Here is an 18127-nt window from a genome sequence, read left to right as displayed (position 1 = left end):
TTCTGATGCGTATTATTTTGAGAATAAGTAACAGGTTTTGGCAAGCTGCGTGTAAAGAGGACAGTCTCCTCTTCCTCTGTGATTCTGAAACTGGTGATGCAAGCGCTCCCGCCCTTTTCTGAGAACACAGAAAACCTGACTCAGGCAGGCAGCTGCGGCTATTAAAACAGCGCCGGCCCGCACGCGTCCCTGCTGGGGTGAGGGCCACCACCGCCTCCGAGCAACGATGAAGCTAGCCAACTGGTGGGGGCTGAGCTCGGCTGTCCTTGCGGCTTACGGCGTTTTGGTTGTGGCGAACAATGAAACGGAGGAAGTTAAAGATGAAATGGCCAAGGATGCCTGCCCGGTGAGACTAGAAAGCAGAGGGAAATGCGAGGAGGGGAGCGAATGCCCCTACCAGGTGAGCCTGCCGCCACTGACCATTCAGCTCCCGAAGCAGTTCGTCAGGATTGAGGAGGTGTTCAAGGAAGTCCAGAACCTCAAGGAAATGGTAAATAGCCTCAAGAAATCTTGCCAAGACTGCAAACTGCAAGCTGACGACAGCCGAGACCCGGGCAGAAATGGACGGCTGTTACCTAGCCCAGGAGCGCTAGGAGAAGCCGATGACAACAGAGTTCGAGAATTAGAGAGTGAGGTTAACAAGCTGTCCTCTGACCTAAAGAATGCAAAGGAGGAGATCGATGTGCTTCAGGGTCGCCTGGAGAAGCTCAACCTTGTAAATATGAACAACATAGAAAATTATGTTGACAGCAAAGTGGCAAATCTAACATTTGTAGTCAATAGTTTGGATGGCAAGTGTTCATCTAAGTGTCCCAATCAAGAAGAAATACAGTCACGTCCAGGTATGTATAATGTCTTCTTACCATCTGTTCATGAATATTATATAGCTAGACAGGATCTATAATCATTAACTTTTGCAAAGAAGTTAGACAAAGGACAGATGAAAGAAATTAAGCCTTTTATTCATCAAGGTAGTACAGGAAAAACTAATATCTTTGCAAATGTGACCACAGAAACAAGACTTAATTACAAAAATCATAATTCTGTATCCATTAGAAAGCACTTTCAATTTCAAAGCTCTTGTTTGTTAATGCCAGAGCTACACACAAGCCAAAGTAGAGAGATATTATTTCTTAATATTTTACTGCATTTCACTTATCTATCTCCTCATTGAAGTGTTTGAAGACAACACAGATAAGGCAGTATTTCCAGCTGTGCTTTGTTCATTGGAAGTCAGTTTCCTGTGGTTGGCTGACTGCTCCTCTCATGTGGCCACAGGAAATCTTTGCAAGATTTTAACTTATCTGCCAATCATAATCCCAAATATCTAGTGAAAACAGATTTTATAAATGGAATAAAAGCAGCTATATGGCTTCTTGTGTGTGCAAAACTTTTTGGTTTAAGTGGCACAAAAACATTTTAAGGGGAGAGTTTTGGCATGACAGAAGACCACAAACTTAGTTACCTACTGTGCCCACAAACTTGTAGCTGTGGCACTGGTTCCTCCAAGTGCTGGCTTTCCACCTGATTCACTGCTGCTGATGGTCTTGTTACACTTTGGAAAGCCATCTCTGCATTAGGACCTCCACTTACCATGCATGTAAGGTTGAAGGGATATGGTGCCTGGATGGAGATCACATTCATTTGGAACAAGCACCTCATGTGTGCTCCATCCCCAAGGAATCTGCTAGGGATCTGAAGGTGGGGCTTTCAAGAACCACTGTTGCTAATACTCCTGCCAGCCCGTATCTGAACATACCCTGAATGGCAAGGCAGAAGTTCACATCTCAGGTGACATCCCTGGGTGCACACTAGATTTGCTGCTGCATGGCAGCTTGTAATGATATGAACAAAATTCTACCGTCTATTTTTATACTAAGAGTTTAGGGGAAATGTTGAAATACTTTGAGTTCTAAATACACATGAACAGATTTTGTTTTGATTTGAGTAGTAACTTACTTTATCTGGCCCAAATCCTTATAAAAATTATCTAAGAGTAAATACCTGTATTTGATTCCTACAGAACCATCCTGAACATAACCACCTGTTGTTCTTTTCTAGAAACCAAACATGTGAAACACTGGCTAAATACGTTCCAGATAATAAATTCAGAATAAGAATGTTGGTATAGAGAGTATGATGCTAAGTGAAATAAGTTAGTCAAATAAAGACAAATACCATATGATCTCACTTATATGTAGAATTTAAGCAACAAACAGATGAACATAGGGGAAGGGAAGGAAAAATATAAGGCAAAAAGAGAGAGGGAGGCAAACCATAAGTTCTCTCTTAACTGCAGAGAACAAACTGAGGGTTGCTGGAGGAGAGGTGGGGAGATGGGCTAAATGAGTGCTGGGCATTAAGGAGGATACATGTTGTGATGAGCACTGGGTGTTGTGTGTAAGTGATGACTCACTAAATTCTGCAGAAACCAAACTACACTATACATTAACTAACTTGAATTTAAATAAAATACTGGAAAGAGAAAAGTGTTTGCAAACGTATGTGTGGAAGCATTAAAAAAAGGATATTGGTATATTATTGAAAAAAATCTTTTTTACTTGAGCTTCTTAATTTAGTTGTCAAGAAAGTAAAATAAATATGAATTTATGATCAAGTCTGTACATTAGAATTTTAATACATAATTTGGAACATATCCTGTAAAACTTTCTGGCAGAAGAGGATATCAGCCCCGTTAGGTGAAAGGAAATAGAAACTCTGCTTCTTCTGTAAACATGGAATGCAGTTCTAGAAGGGTTGGAAGCATCTGACCTTTAGGATCAAGGAATGCAGTAGTTACAAGAACAAGCTTTACAGCCAGCCAGGTCTCAGTACATGTCTTGGCTCTACCACTTAATGCTTCTGTGAAGTTGACCAAGCCACTGGTTCTCTTTGACCCTAACTAAGTATCCTCACCTGCAGATTGGAAATAATACCTACATCATAAGGTCAACGTGCAGACTAAGTGTGAAAATGTTATCAAGTCTTTGGCAGAATGCCTAGAACACATAAGTAGCACTCACTAAGTATTACTAAATTACCAAAACTATTTTATTGACTTCGTTGTTGTTTTTTGTGAACATTGTTACTATTATTACCAACCAAGAGTATGTTGGAGAGCCTTGTCTGCTTTATAGCACCAAGTTCTTATTCTGAGGCTTTAATAAACATTTGCTAAACAGGTTCAAGTAAGTTTTGCAGAGCAAGGTTTCATGAACACCACTGACTAAATTATCAAACTGCTTTTGTACATATAAAGAATTCTTCATATGCATCATTTTTAGTAACAAAATCCAATGTCTTTCTCTTCTTCCCCCTTCAGTTCAACATCTAATATATAAAGATTGCTCTGACTACTACACAATAGGCAAAAGAAGCAGTGAGACCTACAGAGTCACACCGGATCCCAAAAACAGTAGCTTCGAAGTTTATTGTGACATGGAGACCATGGGGGGAGGCTGGACAGTGCTGCAGGCACGTCTCGATGGAAGTACCAACTTCACCAGAACATGGCAAGACTACAAAGTAGGCTTTGGGAACCTCAGAAGAGAATTTTGGCTGGGGAACGATAAAATTCATCTTTTGACCAAAAGTAAAGAAATGATTCTAAGAATTGATCTTGAAGACTTTAATGGTGTCAAACTCTATGCCTTGTATGATCAATTTTACGTGGCCAACGAGTTTCTCAAATACCGTTTGCACATCGGTAATTATAACGGCACAGCTGGAGATGCCTTACATTTCAGTAAACATTACAACCATGATCTGAAGTATTTCACCACCCCAGATAGAGACAATGATCGGTATCCCTCTGGGAACTGTGGGCTCTATTACAGTTCAGGCTGGTGGTTTGATGCATGTCTTTCTGCAAACTTAAATGGCAAATATTATCACCAAAAATATAGAGGTGTCCGTAATGGGATTTTCTGGGGCACCTGGCCTGGTATAACTGAGGCACACCCTGGTGGCTACAAGTCCTCCTTCAAAGAGGCTAAAATGATGATGAGACCCAAGCACTTTAAGCCATAAATCACTAAACTCATTCCTCTGGGTATTTATTACCTAATACGGCAATTAATTCCTTGAGCACTTTGGAATATGTTTTATACTCCTTTACTATGACTAAAAATTTATCTCTAGGAATAGGTTCTTATGCTACACAGCATTTGAAATAAAGCGGAAAAAGCACACATTTTATAGGCGTCTTTTGTTGCTGTTATACTGTTATCCAGATGAATATTTGCAAAGCAATTAGGAGTGTTGAGAATTACACATTAGATTTATGATTCCCTTAATTTCTATTAATTGAAAGATTTTCTATTTACTTATGTTACTTGCTATAATTATGAAATCATTGTTTATTTAGCAGGCTGGATTTTTACACAAATAATCTGTATTTTGATTGTGACTTAAATACCTTTTTTTCAGGCTATAGTCAGTTATTGGCTATTTATGTCTCTAAATACTTTAAATCCTCATTCCGAGATAAACCTTCTCAATTTATGGCATTTCTTTTGGGTCAGGAAGACCCTACAGCATTTTAGCTCCCAGGCAAAGGGAAATATATGTAATTAAACCTGTTCATGTACTATTTGTGAAATGTAAAATATTTGTCATTTAAAATATTTTGGTGGTAGCATAATGTCACTCCTAAAAGCATTCAGAAAATTAATTCAACCTTAAAGACCATGATTTAAAGGTTATTAATTCACAGTTGATAACTCTTTAGGTGTTGGATGGTTAAAACTGCTTTACTATAAAAATTAGCTTCCTTTGCTTTGATCGCACAACAGTTTTTAATTTAACATTGCTCATTACTGTGCATGACTACTGGTAGGCTTTCTTTTGGAAGGGTAGGTGTGGGTGGGAATGAAGCATTTATTTATAGACTAGATTACTCTGAGGGCCAAAGCATTTATATCCAAAGCAATATTTTCATTAAGTGATTCACTTCATATAAAGCTAAGTTTTATAAGACATATGTATTTTGATATATATAGAATAGTAGTTCAAATATTATGTATGTCTCAACCCTAACTGGTGTATTGCTTATATTTTTATCAGAAAATTTAAATACAGGTGTTTATTTTTTTTAACCAAACTAAAATATATGAAGCTTTTATAACTCACTAATTCTGGAGTGCAGACCATTTTTTAAAGATTATTAAAAAAATAGTGTGTTAAATTTAATCATAGTAAAAAAGGGATCATTTCAGAGAGAACAGTGGTATTCTGTTGAACATTTAAAATATACTCTAGAATAAAATTTGAAACAATACACTATACTGTATGTGAGTCATAGAAATGTATTCAGTCTTCAATTTCTAGTTTGTTTCTACCACAGTAACTCAAAATATACTCAAAAAGATGCAACTTTACTCATAATTTGAAAATAATTAAGAAGGATAGTAGCTTTAGGAAACAAAGTAACTTTTTCAAATATTGCCCTTTATAGAAAATTCTAACCAAAAAGAAGCAAGATACTCTTAAAAATATATGACATACAAAGTTTTCAGGTACACATGATGAAAATTAAGTTATTATGAATACTATTAAAGTATTAAGGCAAGAGAAATGCAAAGAGAATTGTGACAGCCAAAATACAAAATATCATCGTACATTTCAAAAGCTTCATATCTACTCAATAGTATAACAGATGTAAATGTAACTGATTTACACTTTTATTCTTTTTTGTTTTTTAAAAAAAATTAAGATTTTTATTTTATACAATGTATTTATTTCACATAAGAGAATTTTCATTTACTATCTGTAATTGTTGATATATGCATAAGTTTAAGTCAATTCCCATGATCAAAAATGGACTCATGAAGCAGGATCTGATCCTCTCAAACTTCTATTTCTCACACTGAAAAAAGGAAAATATACGGACTCTGCGCAAAATACAGTTCTAAAGAAAAATAGCTCATAAAGTGAGTATCCACTGATATAATGGGAATGAGATTATCATTTCAGAAGATTTGCCAAATAATCCATTAATCCATGTAAATACTCAAAAGCTGCCTTTTATCTTTCCACTTATTTCCAAGGATCAAATTTTATTTTCTATTATACTTTTATGACACTTTTCCAATAAAAAATTCTGTGACATAGAAATTCCTTCTTGAAATCATTTCATGTCATTTATAAAATATATTTTATACTTTATCATTTCATGTCATTTATAAAATATATTTTATACTTTGCTAATCTTTAACATGTTGATGGAAATAGATTATATCTGAAAGAGCGTTTTGCTTTAACATATTTATTCACTAATATGTGCTAATGTTCACAAATGTGGATTGATTATTAACAAATTGGTTCCATTTTAAAGGCTAATATTTGTTATCTTAATAAGACTTTATTTCTAAACTTTATCATTCTTTGAAAATGTTGACTAAAACTAGTCCTTAGAAATTCCAACTGAGGGGCACCTCGGTGGCTCAGTTGGTTGAGCCTCCGACTTCCGCTCAGGTCATGATCTCCTGGTCCGTGAGTTCAAGCCCTGTGTCGGGCTTTGTGCTGACAGCTCAGAGCCTGGAACCTGCTTTGGATTCTGTGTCTCCCTTTCTGTCTCTGCCCCTCCCCTGCTTGTGCTCTCTCTCTCTCTCTCTCTCAAAAATACATAAACCTTAAAAAAAAAAAAGAATATAAAGTGAAAATAGAAGTCCTTAAAAAAAAAAGATATTCCAAGTGAAACTGATCCACTCATTGCTAAGAAGAAAAATCAGATTTTTCCTATAGGCAGTAACGCTTCAAATGAATGAATGACACATCTGTCCAATAAAGAGCTTAAATATACAAAGTATAAAAGATACTCTAGTAACAAAATTTGCTGGTCCTTATTTTTGAGTGGCTACCCAGGGAAAGGTTTTAAAAGTAAAAGTTATGGGTAATGTCATCATGATAAGCTTTTATTTAGAGTTCTTCTTTTCTCTTATGTATAAATAAGTTTATGTCTCATGTCTTTTAACCACCCTATAAAATAAAAGATTTAATCTTCACATCTATTTATTTCTGCAATATGGAAACATTAAATATTGTTAGTAAAATAATATTTATATATTTACTCTTGTCTGAAAAGTTGCATAATGTTCACCTAACTAGACTTTACCTTTGACTCTTTTTGAAGACTTTAATGAGTTCTATTTCATTAACAGGAAGACCATTATCTCACTTCCCTCCAGCATACTGTTGACACCTTTGAAATACAAAAGTTTCCGTTTTGTTTTGCAGCATTTAGCTCCATCTTTTTCCATCATTAACATTCCTGCTGGCTCAGCCCTCATCAACTCCTTTGGATAATGCAAATGCTTTCTCAGAGTAACCTATGCATCCAGTTTCCATCTATTCCAACCCACCCTCCATTTCACTGTCAGAGAGACTATTTAAAAATACAGTTGTTATCATATTATTGCCCTGCTTAAAACCTTCCAACAACTGCTCATTTCCTATATGATAAATCCAGCAAATAAACCCCCTGTTCTTGCACAATCCCCACATTCCCTGAAGTTTTCATTATTCTGTGTATACTGTTCCCTTGGTCTAGATAGAAGGCCATCCTCTACCAGAGTTTTGTCTTCTTACTGCTCGTGATCTAGAGCAGGGACTCAGAAGCTGGACTTGTTAGGTTTGAATTTCAGCTCTACCATCTGCAAGTTGTGGGATCACAAACACAGTCACTTAATCTCACAGTCCTTTGGTTCTTTCAGTTATAAAATGATAACAGTAGGGGCACCTGTGTGGCTCAGTCCGTTGTTAAGCATCTGACCTCGGTTCAGGTCATGATCTCCCAGTTGGTGAGTTCGAGCCCTGTGTTGAGTTCTGTGCTGACAGCTTGGAGCCTGGAGCCTGCTTCAGATTCTGCATCTCCCTCTCTCTCTGCCCCTCCCCCACTGTTCTCTCTCTCTCTCTCTCTCTCTCTCTCTCTCAAAAATAAATAAAAACATTTAATAAACAAAATTTTTAAATGGATAACAGTAGAATCTGCCCAATAGAGTTATTGAGAGGATAACATACGAAGCACCTAGAACATATATATGTATCACCTTCTCCCCATCCTCCTCTCCCTTCTCCTAAATAGTTATCTCTTTTGGGCATTCTGTTCTGGTAACATTAGGAGGGGGTTGGTACCCTTCTTCTTCGGTCCTGTACCATCCTATATATTCCTTATTATATGTACATTATTCAACAATTGTCTGGGTTCTACCTTGAAATCAATCTGTTTGGCTAGGATGTAAAGCCAATTTGTGACAGTGTTGTTATTCAAAGTGGTTCATAAATATGTTACCAAAGAGAGCTGTAGTCTGAGGAAGCTGGAATTATAACTGGGGAAGGAGCAGATACTGTCAAATCTGAGGATTTGGGAGATTGTGAACACAGGTGAGAAGTGGTTGAAGCCAGGGGGAAATTTGGCAAGAGAGAATCAGATATACTATAGACTGGGTACATACGTACACTGGCAAACCTCTAATTTAGAAGGGGTTCTGGGACCGTGCCTCTGGGTCCATACCACGCATGGCAGTACCAGAACAGACCGTGATTGTTCTACCCGTGTTCCTAAAGAAAAAAAAGTGTTTTTTTCATACTTCTTATACCATATTATAATTTTGAAATTAATTTTAATCATACCAAATTCATGAATGGTTTAATTTAAAAAAATTACCATGAGACTAAAGACCCCTTTCTAGACCACCTTTAATTCCAATCTCCTCCCTCTCCCCAGAGGTGACAAGAGAGTTGGCTGAATCCCAACTAATTTCATCCTGTGTCTTGCCAAAATGCAATGTCTACTGAATCGTATTTATGCCAGGTTTCTTTTGTTTACTGATTGGGAAGAGTTGGAAGTGAGAATAGAAATGAGGGAAATTGGGTATACTTGGAGAACTCACTCCCCTGAATTCCCAAATGTGAATGAGCCACCTTTGCTCCTTGAAGTGGCCCCTCTCCCCACACTGAGGAGGCTCATCCTGTTGCAAGAGTGTTGCTTTCTCTTCTGAGGGAGAGATCTTATTCTCCATGAGGCTCCTTCATCCCACTCCTCAGCCTCTCCAGACCTGTAACCAGGGCATGCTCTCATGTAAATTATGATGTCAAATTTGTGGAGAAGCCTTTATACAAATTTGTGAATTTTTATCAGCAGAAAGCTGGGGAATACATGTGGGGACAGATTTTGAGGTTGCTAGACTGAGGAAGCAAAAAACAGAATTTCAAATGAGACCAGATCTATTGATATGGGTATATTTACCAGAAGTTCTGGATTCTGTGGGCTAGCTTGAGCAGAGGTGTTTGCTTCTAATAGTTCCTTTGATTAGTTAACGAAAACCTAGTTTCGACAGCAGCTCACGCTAACTAAAAAAAGAAGCCAGAAATGTCTTGGAACGTAAAGCCTTGTGGAGATAGAAATGTTGGAGTGGATTCAGGTGTAATTCATTCAAAAAAGCATTTACTGGGGCGCCTGGGTGGCTCAGTCAGTTAAGCATCTGACTTCAGCTCAGGTCACGATCCCACGGTCCGTGAGTTCGAGCCCCGCGTCGGGCTCTGGGCTGATGGCTCAGAGCCTGGAGCCTGCTTCCGGCTCTGTGTCTCCCTCTCTCCCTCTCTTTCTGCCCCTCCCCCATTCGTGCTCCGTCTCTCTCTATCTCAAAATAAATAAACGTTAAAAAAAAAAAAAGCATTTACTGAGTGTATACCATGTGTTTTAGGAAGTCAGAGATACATCAGTTACCAAAAACCCTGTAGTCAGGGAGTTTATATCTTATCAGAGGAGATGAATAAATAAACAATATATTAAAATGCCATAAAAATTAAACAGGATAAGGGATATAAGGAGTATGAGAGGAAGGATTCTATTTTACATAGGCAGTCTGGGGAGACCTCCCTGAAGAGGTGACATTTGAACAGTCTTAAAGATATAAGAGAATGAGCCAGACAGATAGCTGGGAGAAGATATCCAGGCCAAAGGAGCATCAGGTGCAAAGGTGCTTGGCCTGTTTTAGGGTCCGCCAGGAGGCCAGTGTAGGAAAAGCAGACAGTCTAAGACAGAGGGGGGTTGGAAGATGAGATCAGAGGAGCTGGGGAGCTGGGGTGGCGTGGCAGCTGCCAGACCATCTAGACCTTAAAAGTCATGGTAAGAATTCTGCCTTTTCCTCCACATAGGTAAAAGCCCTAAGGGTTTTGACTAGTGGAGGTACATGATCTCACCCACTTTGAAAAGGGCCACTCTGGTTGTTAAGTGGAGAATATGACTGAATCACAGTCATCTGACAGTGTTGGCAATGATCTTGGAGAGAGATGTGCACCATGGTGGTTGCAGGGAAGTAAGTCCTGCAGGCAAAGCTGACAGAATTTGCTGACCAGAGATTGGTGGGGGCGGGGGTGGGGGGGCGGTGAGAGGGGGTGGGGGGGTGGATGGTGAAAAGATCAGAGGGATCACAGAAAATGACAGGACTTTGGCCTGAGCAACTGTGAGGGACGGAGCTGCTGTTCACTGAGGTGGGGAAGGCTGCAGGGAGAGCGTGTCTGGTAGCTGGCATGGGGTGAGGGGTGGCAATCAGCAGTTTTGAACATTCTAAGCTCAGAGATCGATAATCCATCCCAGCGGATGGCATTTTGAGAGCATGATGTACGGAGAAGACATCTAGGGTTCAGAAATGCAGGTCTATATTTAGAAATACGAGAATGTAGATGGTAAGGCAATCATGGGCCTCAATGAGATAACCTAGTAAGTGTACATGGAGCAAAGACTTTCACAGAAGAAAAGTTGGAGATAAGGAGGAACCAGCACAGCTGCATTCCCCCCACCCTGCCCACCCTAGAACTAGGTCATTTTCAGAGGTCACAGGGCTGCTGCCTTATGGAGAGGGCAGAGATTTATTCCCACCGGAATCACAACTTTCTCTAGATTATTTTAGATTTAGATGTGCTTTTTCTTGCTTCTGTCAGCAACAGTATTTTGTTGAGAAACCAGATGTCTTTTTTTTAATGTTTATTATTTATTTATTTTGAGAGAGAGAGAGAGAGAGCAAGGGAGGGACAGAGAGATTGGAAGAGAGAGAGTGCCAAGCAGGCTCTGCACTGTCAGCACAGAGCCTGACAAGGGGCTCAAAGTCACAAACTGTGAGATCATAACCTGAGCTGGAATCAAGAGTCAAACGCTTAACTGACTGAGCTACCCATATGCCCCAAATTACTGCATGTCTTATAAGCGAATACTGTATTCTGTAAATGGTATTCTATAAATCATTGCTTGTGACTTAGGCTGTCACTTCACAGAGAAGGGAGGAGGGTCACCTATTGAAATCTCAGATACTGCATCTTCTGGGACACAGCACCTTGTGAAGTTGGAGTGCTGTGATGTAGGATACGGTGTGTTTATGTGTGTGTGTGTATATATATATATATATATATAGCAAGAGAATTATGAGCTAGGCCACAGACCAAAAGTGTTCTTTGTTAACAGTGTAATGCTGAACTCTGAGTAATCATGTATGGTCATTTAAAATCATTAGGGTACTAGTTTGCTGTGATTATAAACCTTTAGTTAAGCAGAGACTGGTTTTACTCTTTATTTAAAAATTGTTTTTTCATTGTTTACTTTTGAGAGAGAGAGGGGCAGAGCATGAGCAGAGGAGGGGCAAAAAGAGAGGAGACACAGAATCCAAAGCAGGCTCCAGGCTCTGAGCTGTCAGCACAGAGCCTGATGCAGGGCTCGAAGCCCATGAATCGTGAGATCATGACCTGAGCCAAAGTCAGACACTTAACTGACTGAGCCACCCAGGTATCCTTACTCTTTATTTTAGAGACATTAATGATCTCAAGGCTTGTTTCTTTCAAAAACATTTTCCAAAAGTTATCCCAGTTAGCAATAACCAAAATCTTCTATTTCTAATGGCTTTCAAAGTGTTAACACTAGAATGGCTATAAATGAATCTGACAGGCAATTTTTACTTAATGTTGGGTCAAGCTGGAAATGGGTGTAGTCCTCTGTATATGGGTAGGTTCCCCTTGTGTGTGTTTGCACACATACCCACACTGATGAACATGTATGATACACATGCAGGCTTATGTATGCTATTTGTGACACATGCTATAATACGCAAGGAAACCTGCCCACTGAAATAAAATAGATATGCAGCTCATAGAGTCAAAAGTCAATACAAAAAAAAAATCACCATGAGCCAATAGCTACCATATTTTGAACAATGCTATTTATTTATTTATTTATTTTAATTTTTTTTAATGTTTATTTTAGAGACAGAGAGACAGAGCACAAGTCGGGGAGGGGCAGAGAGAGCCAGAGACAGAATCTGAAGCAGGCTGCAGGCTCTGAGCAGTCAGCACAGAGCCTGACACGGGGCTCGAACCCACAAACCGTGAGATCATGACCTGAACTGAAGTCGGACGCTTAAATGACTGAGCCAGCCAGGCACCCCTGAACAATGCTATTTAAAACAGACTGACATTGGGACGCCTGGGTGGCTCATTCAGTTAAGCATCTGACTCTTGATTTCAGCTCAGGTCATGATCTCACGGTTCATCAGTTTGAGCCTCACATCAGGCTCTGCACTGACAGTACAGAGCCTGCTTGGGATTCTTTCTCTCTCCCTCTTTCTCTTCCCCTCCCCTGCTCTCGCTTGAGCTCTCTCAAAATAAATAAATAAACTTAAAAAAATAAAATAGACTGACATAAAAGAACTTCAGATAGTTTTCTTTAAATCCCCTGTAACAAATTCTGTGGATTCATGCTGCTGTTATTCCTTGAACTGGAATATTTCTTTCCTGTCTCTCTTTTCCTCCACAAGCCCATAGCCTGGCTCCTTCTCCTTTGCTCCTTTTACTCCTTGACAACTGCTGTCAGGTCAGCAGCCTGCTGTTCCCATGTCCATATTCAATTCTGCCTCTGCACTTTTGCTCACCTAACGTCCCAGGGGTAAACCAAAACGAAAACTATGATCTAGCTAACTTGTGATCAGCATCTTCCTAGACATCACAAGGTATCTCAAAAAGATCTGCATTATTTTATCAGCGATTTTCAGAAGGAAACCCACACTATACCTCTCAGAATATAAATTCTTCCAAAAAAATCATATTTAAAAATAAGTAGCCTTTTTGTCTTAGCCTCTTAAAATACTTGATATTACATTTATGTTTATTATTTTAATAGAAATATTTATTATTTGCCTACTATGTGTATAGCATGATGCTATATGTTTATCAAAGTATTTTGAATGAGACTTTTTCTAAATAATAATTATATAAACTCTCAAAATCTGAGTCTAATCTCTAGCATTCAAAGTTTTCTCAAGTAATTAAGGATGATGCCATTTAAGACAAATTGCTTCTCTCTTACAAAAGGCCTTATGCAAAGGTTCATCTTATTTGGGAATCATGCAGAATTTGAAAACTCGTTCAGTTTCTATCTCTGGAAATTGGCTTTCTCATTTCCTGCAAGAAGCAAATAGTTTGTGCTCATGTACAAGTTTATCCAAAGACGGGTCCACGAAACTGTTTGCTTACATTTATTTCCCATTCAGTAACTGTAGTATCAAATTTTTACCAGTTAATTAAGTAACCTTTTTAAATTTTTGTTTAGAGATTCTTCCTTCTGAATTCTAATAATGATAAGCAGCTGTCACACGCCGAGTGCCAGTCTTGTGCTGGACACTTTCCTTGGAGCATTTCCAATGGTTTCTCTGCTGTGAGTAATGTTGCAATAGGGAGGTAATGTTTTACACTTAACTAAAGTCTTCCCTGAAAAAAAAGCCCAACAATTAAACCAACCTCTGTTCCCTAAAACTTGTTGATCATCTGTAGACCATTACCCATTTTCAGCTTTCCTGGCTTTCTTGGTATATTTCTCATGAAATGGGCTAATTTTCCATGACAAATTACCTATGGTGATTCCACGGTAAAGTACACTCATAAGTAAATTTCAGTATCACCCCTGCTCTGACTTTCTATGTGAATTTTTCAAGTGGAAAATGATTCCAATTAAATCTCAATTTAAAGTGAGGCATGTTTTTTTTTTTGTATCTTAACAACACAATTACATAATATTCTGGTGACAGGAGATATTTTAAAAATTAATACATTTTCAAGGGTGTTAATGTCCCTACTTAACCTAGCAGTTAAAATTTATTTTCTTCCTGCAGCGAAGTCAGAATTTATAACAACTCTGACAGAAAAGGCCAAACAAATATTCTATGCTCTCCAAACACTGTTTTACTTCCATGGTTACATGGCAGAATTCACTGATGAAAACATTCTGCTTAAGTACAAATCACTTTGTAAGTTCTTTGGAAGCCAAAAGATCTCTCATGTAAATGCCAAAGTTCTTATTTTCATTTGTTACATAAAATAATTCTTTAAAAATGTAAACATCACTTACGAATGAATGGTGTGATGGTGACTTTCTATTTCTGTTCTATATTCAAGTAAAAATTTTCTCTTTATCTGATCAAGTCAACGATTGCAAATCTACAGAGGCTCTCATAGCATGGGTAGCTATGCAAGATGGACAGGAAGACTGACATTTGTATGATGAATACGGAGTTGGTGTTTAACATGTTGAACAACTAGAGTAGAGCTTCTCAAACTGTGTCCCTAAGGTTCTGCAGACATAGTTCATGAATGCCAAAAAAAGCAAGGGTAGGAAGAAGCCAGGAGAGTGTGTGATGTAGGAAACACTGCTCGCCTAGTAAATAGTTCTGATTTAATTTCATATCTTGGGAGTCCACCTTAAATTTCACTTAAAGGACAGGTTTGTTTCCTTTTTTCTTTTTTTTTCTTTTTTTTCAACGTTTTTATTTATTTTTGGGACAGAGAGAGACAGAGCATGAACGGGGGAGGGGCAGAGAGACAGGGAGACACAGAATCGGAAACAGGCTCCAGACTCCGAGCCATCAGCCCAGAGCCTGACGCAGGGCTCGAACTCCCGGACCGCGAGATCGTGACCTGGCTGAAGTCGGACGCTTAACCGACTGCGCCACCCAGGCGCCCCAAGGACAGGTTTGTTTTCAAAAAAATATTTGAAAATCATTGCCTCCCCACTACATATCTGTTTGGGGGCTCAGCCCGCAAAAATAAAATTCATATAGATGCATGACGATTCTAACCTGGCATGGTATTTCTAACTTTAGACATTTAAATCTCTGAAGTTTTAGGTAGACTCGATGTGGTTAAATGCATTCAGAAAGTTGGAAGACATTTCCTCTTTAAGTTTGCTTTGTAAAATAGTGATTCAGTAGTGTGTGTGTGTGTGTGTGTGTGTGTGTGTGTGTGTGTGTGTTGTGTGTGTTTTGTGGGGGTTTTTTTAGTAGAAGGCTCTAACTAGTTACTATGTATATTCATTCTTTGAAAATGACTTGGCTACACACAAGATGGTAAGCTAATTAAGAGTTTGCTAGGAATATCAAGACAAACAGCATAGGCTTCCTGCTTTCAATGTTCCTAAGGCTACTAGTTTAAAACACAGGAAAGAAAATGGTAAGTGGGATAAGGTACAGGCACTATCCAGGGAACTGACAGAAGCAAAAGTGATGACACTTTGTCAGGAAGAGGGATGCTTGAAGAAAAAGATAGGATCTGAGCTTTCCTTGAAAGATGAGAACAATGAAGCCCAGAAATGTGAAGGAGACCACTTCTGGGCTGGGTATGGGATGAGCAAAGGCATCGATCAGCAGGCTGGAAAATCACGAGCTAGTTCAGAAAACAATCATGTGTCTAACTTGTCTGGAGCATGGGCTCTGTGACCGGGGACAGTAACAAAAAGAAGAAAGGAATGGTGGAGACTGTAAAGGAATTTTCCTGTATGGTCAAGGAGGTGACACTTAATCTTAGGCAAGAAAATCTAAGGGAAGGAAAAATTCAAATTTAAGTACAGTACCTACTATCTCCCCTGCCACCTCCTGATTGCTCAGTTCTGTGCCTGAGTTTGTGAGGTGATAATGGGATACGGGGTGAGAAGGAAAATTGGAAGGAACCCTGAAGACTGTTTTACAAAATAATGAAATGACCAAAGATATCAAGGAGAAGATGGGTGGAGATAGGGAGGGAAAAAAAAACCAGCTTGCGGGTAGGGAAACAATTTCTAGGGAAGTTTTTAAAAAGGGGCTTAGAGGCGTGTGGGAGAGGCATGTGCTGTGACGAGGAATTTTAGGAGGTTTTGCTGCATGACATGCCGTGGAACTCTCTCCTCTCTTCTCCAAGGAGCGTTCCGTACAATCAGAGTGCTTTCCAAGGCTTTCTGGAGGCAGATCTGTGTTTCCTTTAGGCTGTGTTGAGATGGATTTTAAGGTGGGAGAGAGCTCAGTTTTATTCAGCTCACAAACTATCTGTACAGAGCATGGGGTTTCCCCAGTGATGCCGGTGGTGACAGGAGATGTGAAAGGGACCTTCCCCTCTGCATCCTTCCCCTCTGCATCCCTACATCCAAATCTGCTTTACATAGTGTGCTTCTGTGTAAGGTTTCCACTAGAAACGAGTGACAGAAGCAGCTTAAAAAACTGTCTACCACCAGGGTAGACACTGAGGTACCCCTGAAGGCTAATATGCTGAGAAATGTACTATTAGTGTAAAATGAGACTCAGAGAACCAGATTGAATTGCTCAAGGTTGCATGGCTAGGACATGCACGGCTAGAACAAAGACCCATTTTTATGGAACCATTCCCCCACCCTCACCGATCAGAGATTTTCTTTTCCAAGCCATTAAGATTTAAGATATTTTGAGCCTATTGATTCTTAGACATAGTCTTTTCAGATGGCATAGTCGCTCTTTTTTTTAATTTTTTAAAAAATGTTTTTTATTTATTTTTGAGAGAGAGAGAGAGAACCAGCAGGGAAGGGGCAGAGAAAGAGAGGGAGGCAGAGCATCCGAAGTAGGCTCTGCACTGACAGCAACTAGCCCGATGCAGGGCTCAAACTCAGGAACCATGAGATCATGACCTGAGCCGAAGGCAGACACTTAACCAACTGAGCCACCCACATGCCCCTAGTCTCTATTCATTTAATCTGAGGTTTGATGTCAGGTAATTCTTATACCTCCTGGTTTCGTATCTCTGATGCACCCTGGTGTACCTGTTTGCGTCTGCTGGGTATGGATGGGCTGGGGATATGTAAAGAACTTTTGCCTCAGAAGACATTGGACATGGCATTAGATTCTAAGCGTGCTGCTGGCATCTCCTTTCTGTTTGCCCTTACGGCACCATAAATGCCCGATGGAACAAAGGTTAAAATATGATGACTCAAACTATCAACATGCTAGGAGAAAATACAGGAAACAAATTTATCATCTCAGAGTAACAAAGGTCTTCTTAAAGTATGACATGGAATCTGAAGCTGTAAAAGAAAAGCACATTAAGAAATAAATTCCCGCCCAAATAAATAAATTTCCACATAAAGAAAAACCACCTTAAGCTAACTCAAAAGAAACCCAACAAACTGAAAGACTTTAGCAATGCATATTACACACAAAGGCCTGTTTTCTAAGTGTATAAAGAGTTTCTATGAATCTATAAGAAAAAAAAAACTACACAACAGAAAAATGGAAAGAAAATGTGAATAGAATTCACAAAAAAAGAAGTACAAATGGGTCTTTGTAGTATCCATGCTTCTAGCTTCTGTAGAGTTGCCGCTTTGACATTTGCACTATGTGACTATGTTGGCCGGATACACCTTGTTCTAGACAACCTGATAATATGCCTGAGTCACCTTGCCTTGGCCTCCTGCCTCCCTTATTGTCCCCCTCCCCGCTTTGAGAGGAATCCTCCTTCCAGAGGTATACTTTCAAATGCAAACCAGCCAATCCAGAGTCCACACTCTCAACTGGCTCCTTGTTAGGTTCTCACATTCAGGCCACTATACACTTTCCCTTATCACTACACCCCCACACTCCTATCCCTGCCCCATGCCAAGTACCAAATAACTAGGGACAGCCCCAGAGTGACAAAGGTCAAAAAGTTAGATAGCACACAGTGCTGGTGTGAGTAAAGACACATTCATTTATTGTTTCTGGAAATATAAATTATTACAGCCTCTATGGAGAGCACTTTAGCAATGATAACAAGATCAGAAAACACAGGATTTGTGATCTGGCAATCCTACTTGTAGGTATATCTTCAAAAGAAT

General features: G+C 39.2%; 2 protein-coding genes across 2 annotated transcripts in view; one reads left to right on the top strand and one right to left on the bottom strand.

The window, feature by feature from the left end:
- CCDC146 (coiled-coil domain containing 146) overlaps window positions 1–18127 on the bottom strand; it is a 121003-nt gene that overhangs the window by 78852 nt on the left and 24024 nt on the right. The window lies entirely within an intron of this gene.
- Window positions 92–7010, top strand: FGL2 (fibrinogen like 2). The gene is made up of 2 exons (XM_043588675.1): window positions 92–842; window positions 3323–7010. The coding sequence occupies exons 1-2, from the start codon at window positions 227–229 to the stop codon at window positions 4027–4029; spliced, it is 1323 nt and encodes a 440-aa protein (XP_043444610.1). The 5' UTR covers window positions 92–226; the 3' UTR covers window positions 4030–7010.

The sequence above is a fragment of the Prionailurus bengalensis genome, chromosome A2 (assembly GCF_016509475.1).
Source record: "Prionailurus bengalensis isolate Pbe53 chromosome A2, Fcat_Pben_1.1_paternal_pri, whole genome shotgun sequence".
NCBI lineage: Eukaryota > Metazoa > Chordata > Mammalia > Carnivora > Felidae > Prionailurus > Prionailurus bengalensis.
Note: the sequence above shows the minus strand (reverse complement) of the source record. Positions and strands in the feature narration are given on the sequence as shown.

Bases quoted from the DNA above. Each gene is read 5' to 3' on its own strand.
- FGL2 (XM_043588675.1), top strand. From the start codon at position 227: ATGAAGCTAGCCAACTGGTGGGGGCTGAGCTCGGCTGTCCTTGCGGCT. The intron at 843-3,322 runs GTATGTATAATG...TTCCCCCTTCAG, and splicing joins AGAAATACAGTCACGTCCAG to TTCAACATCTAATATATAAA.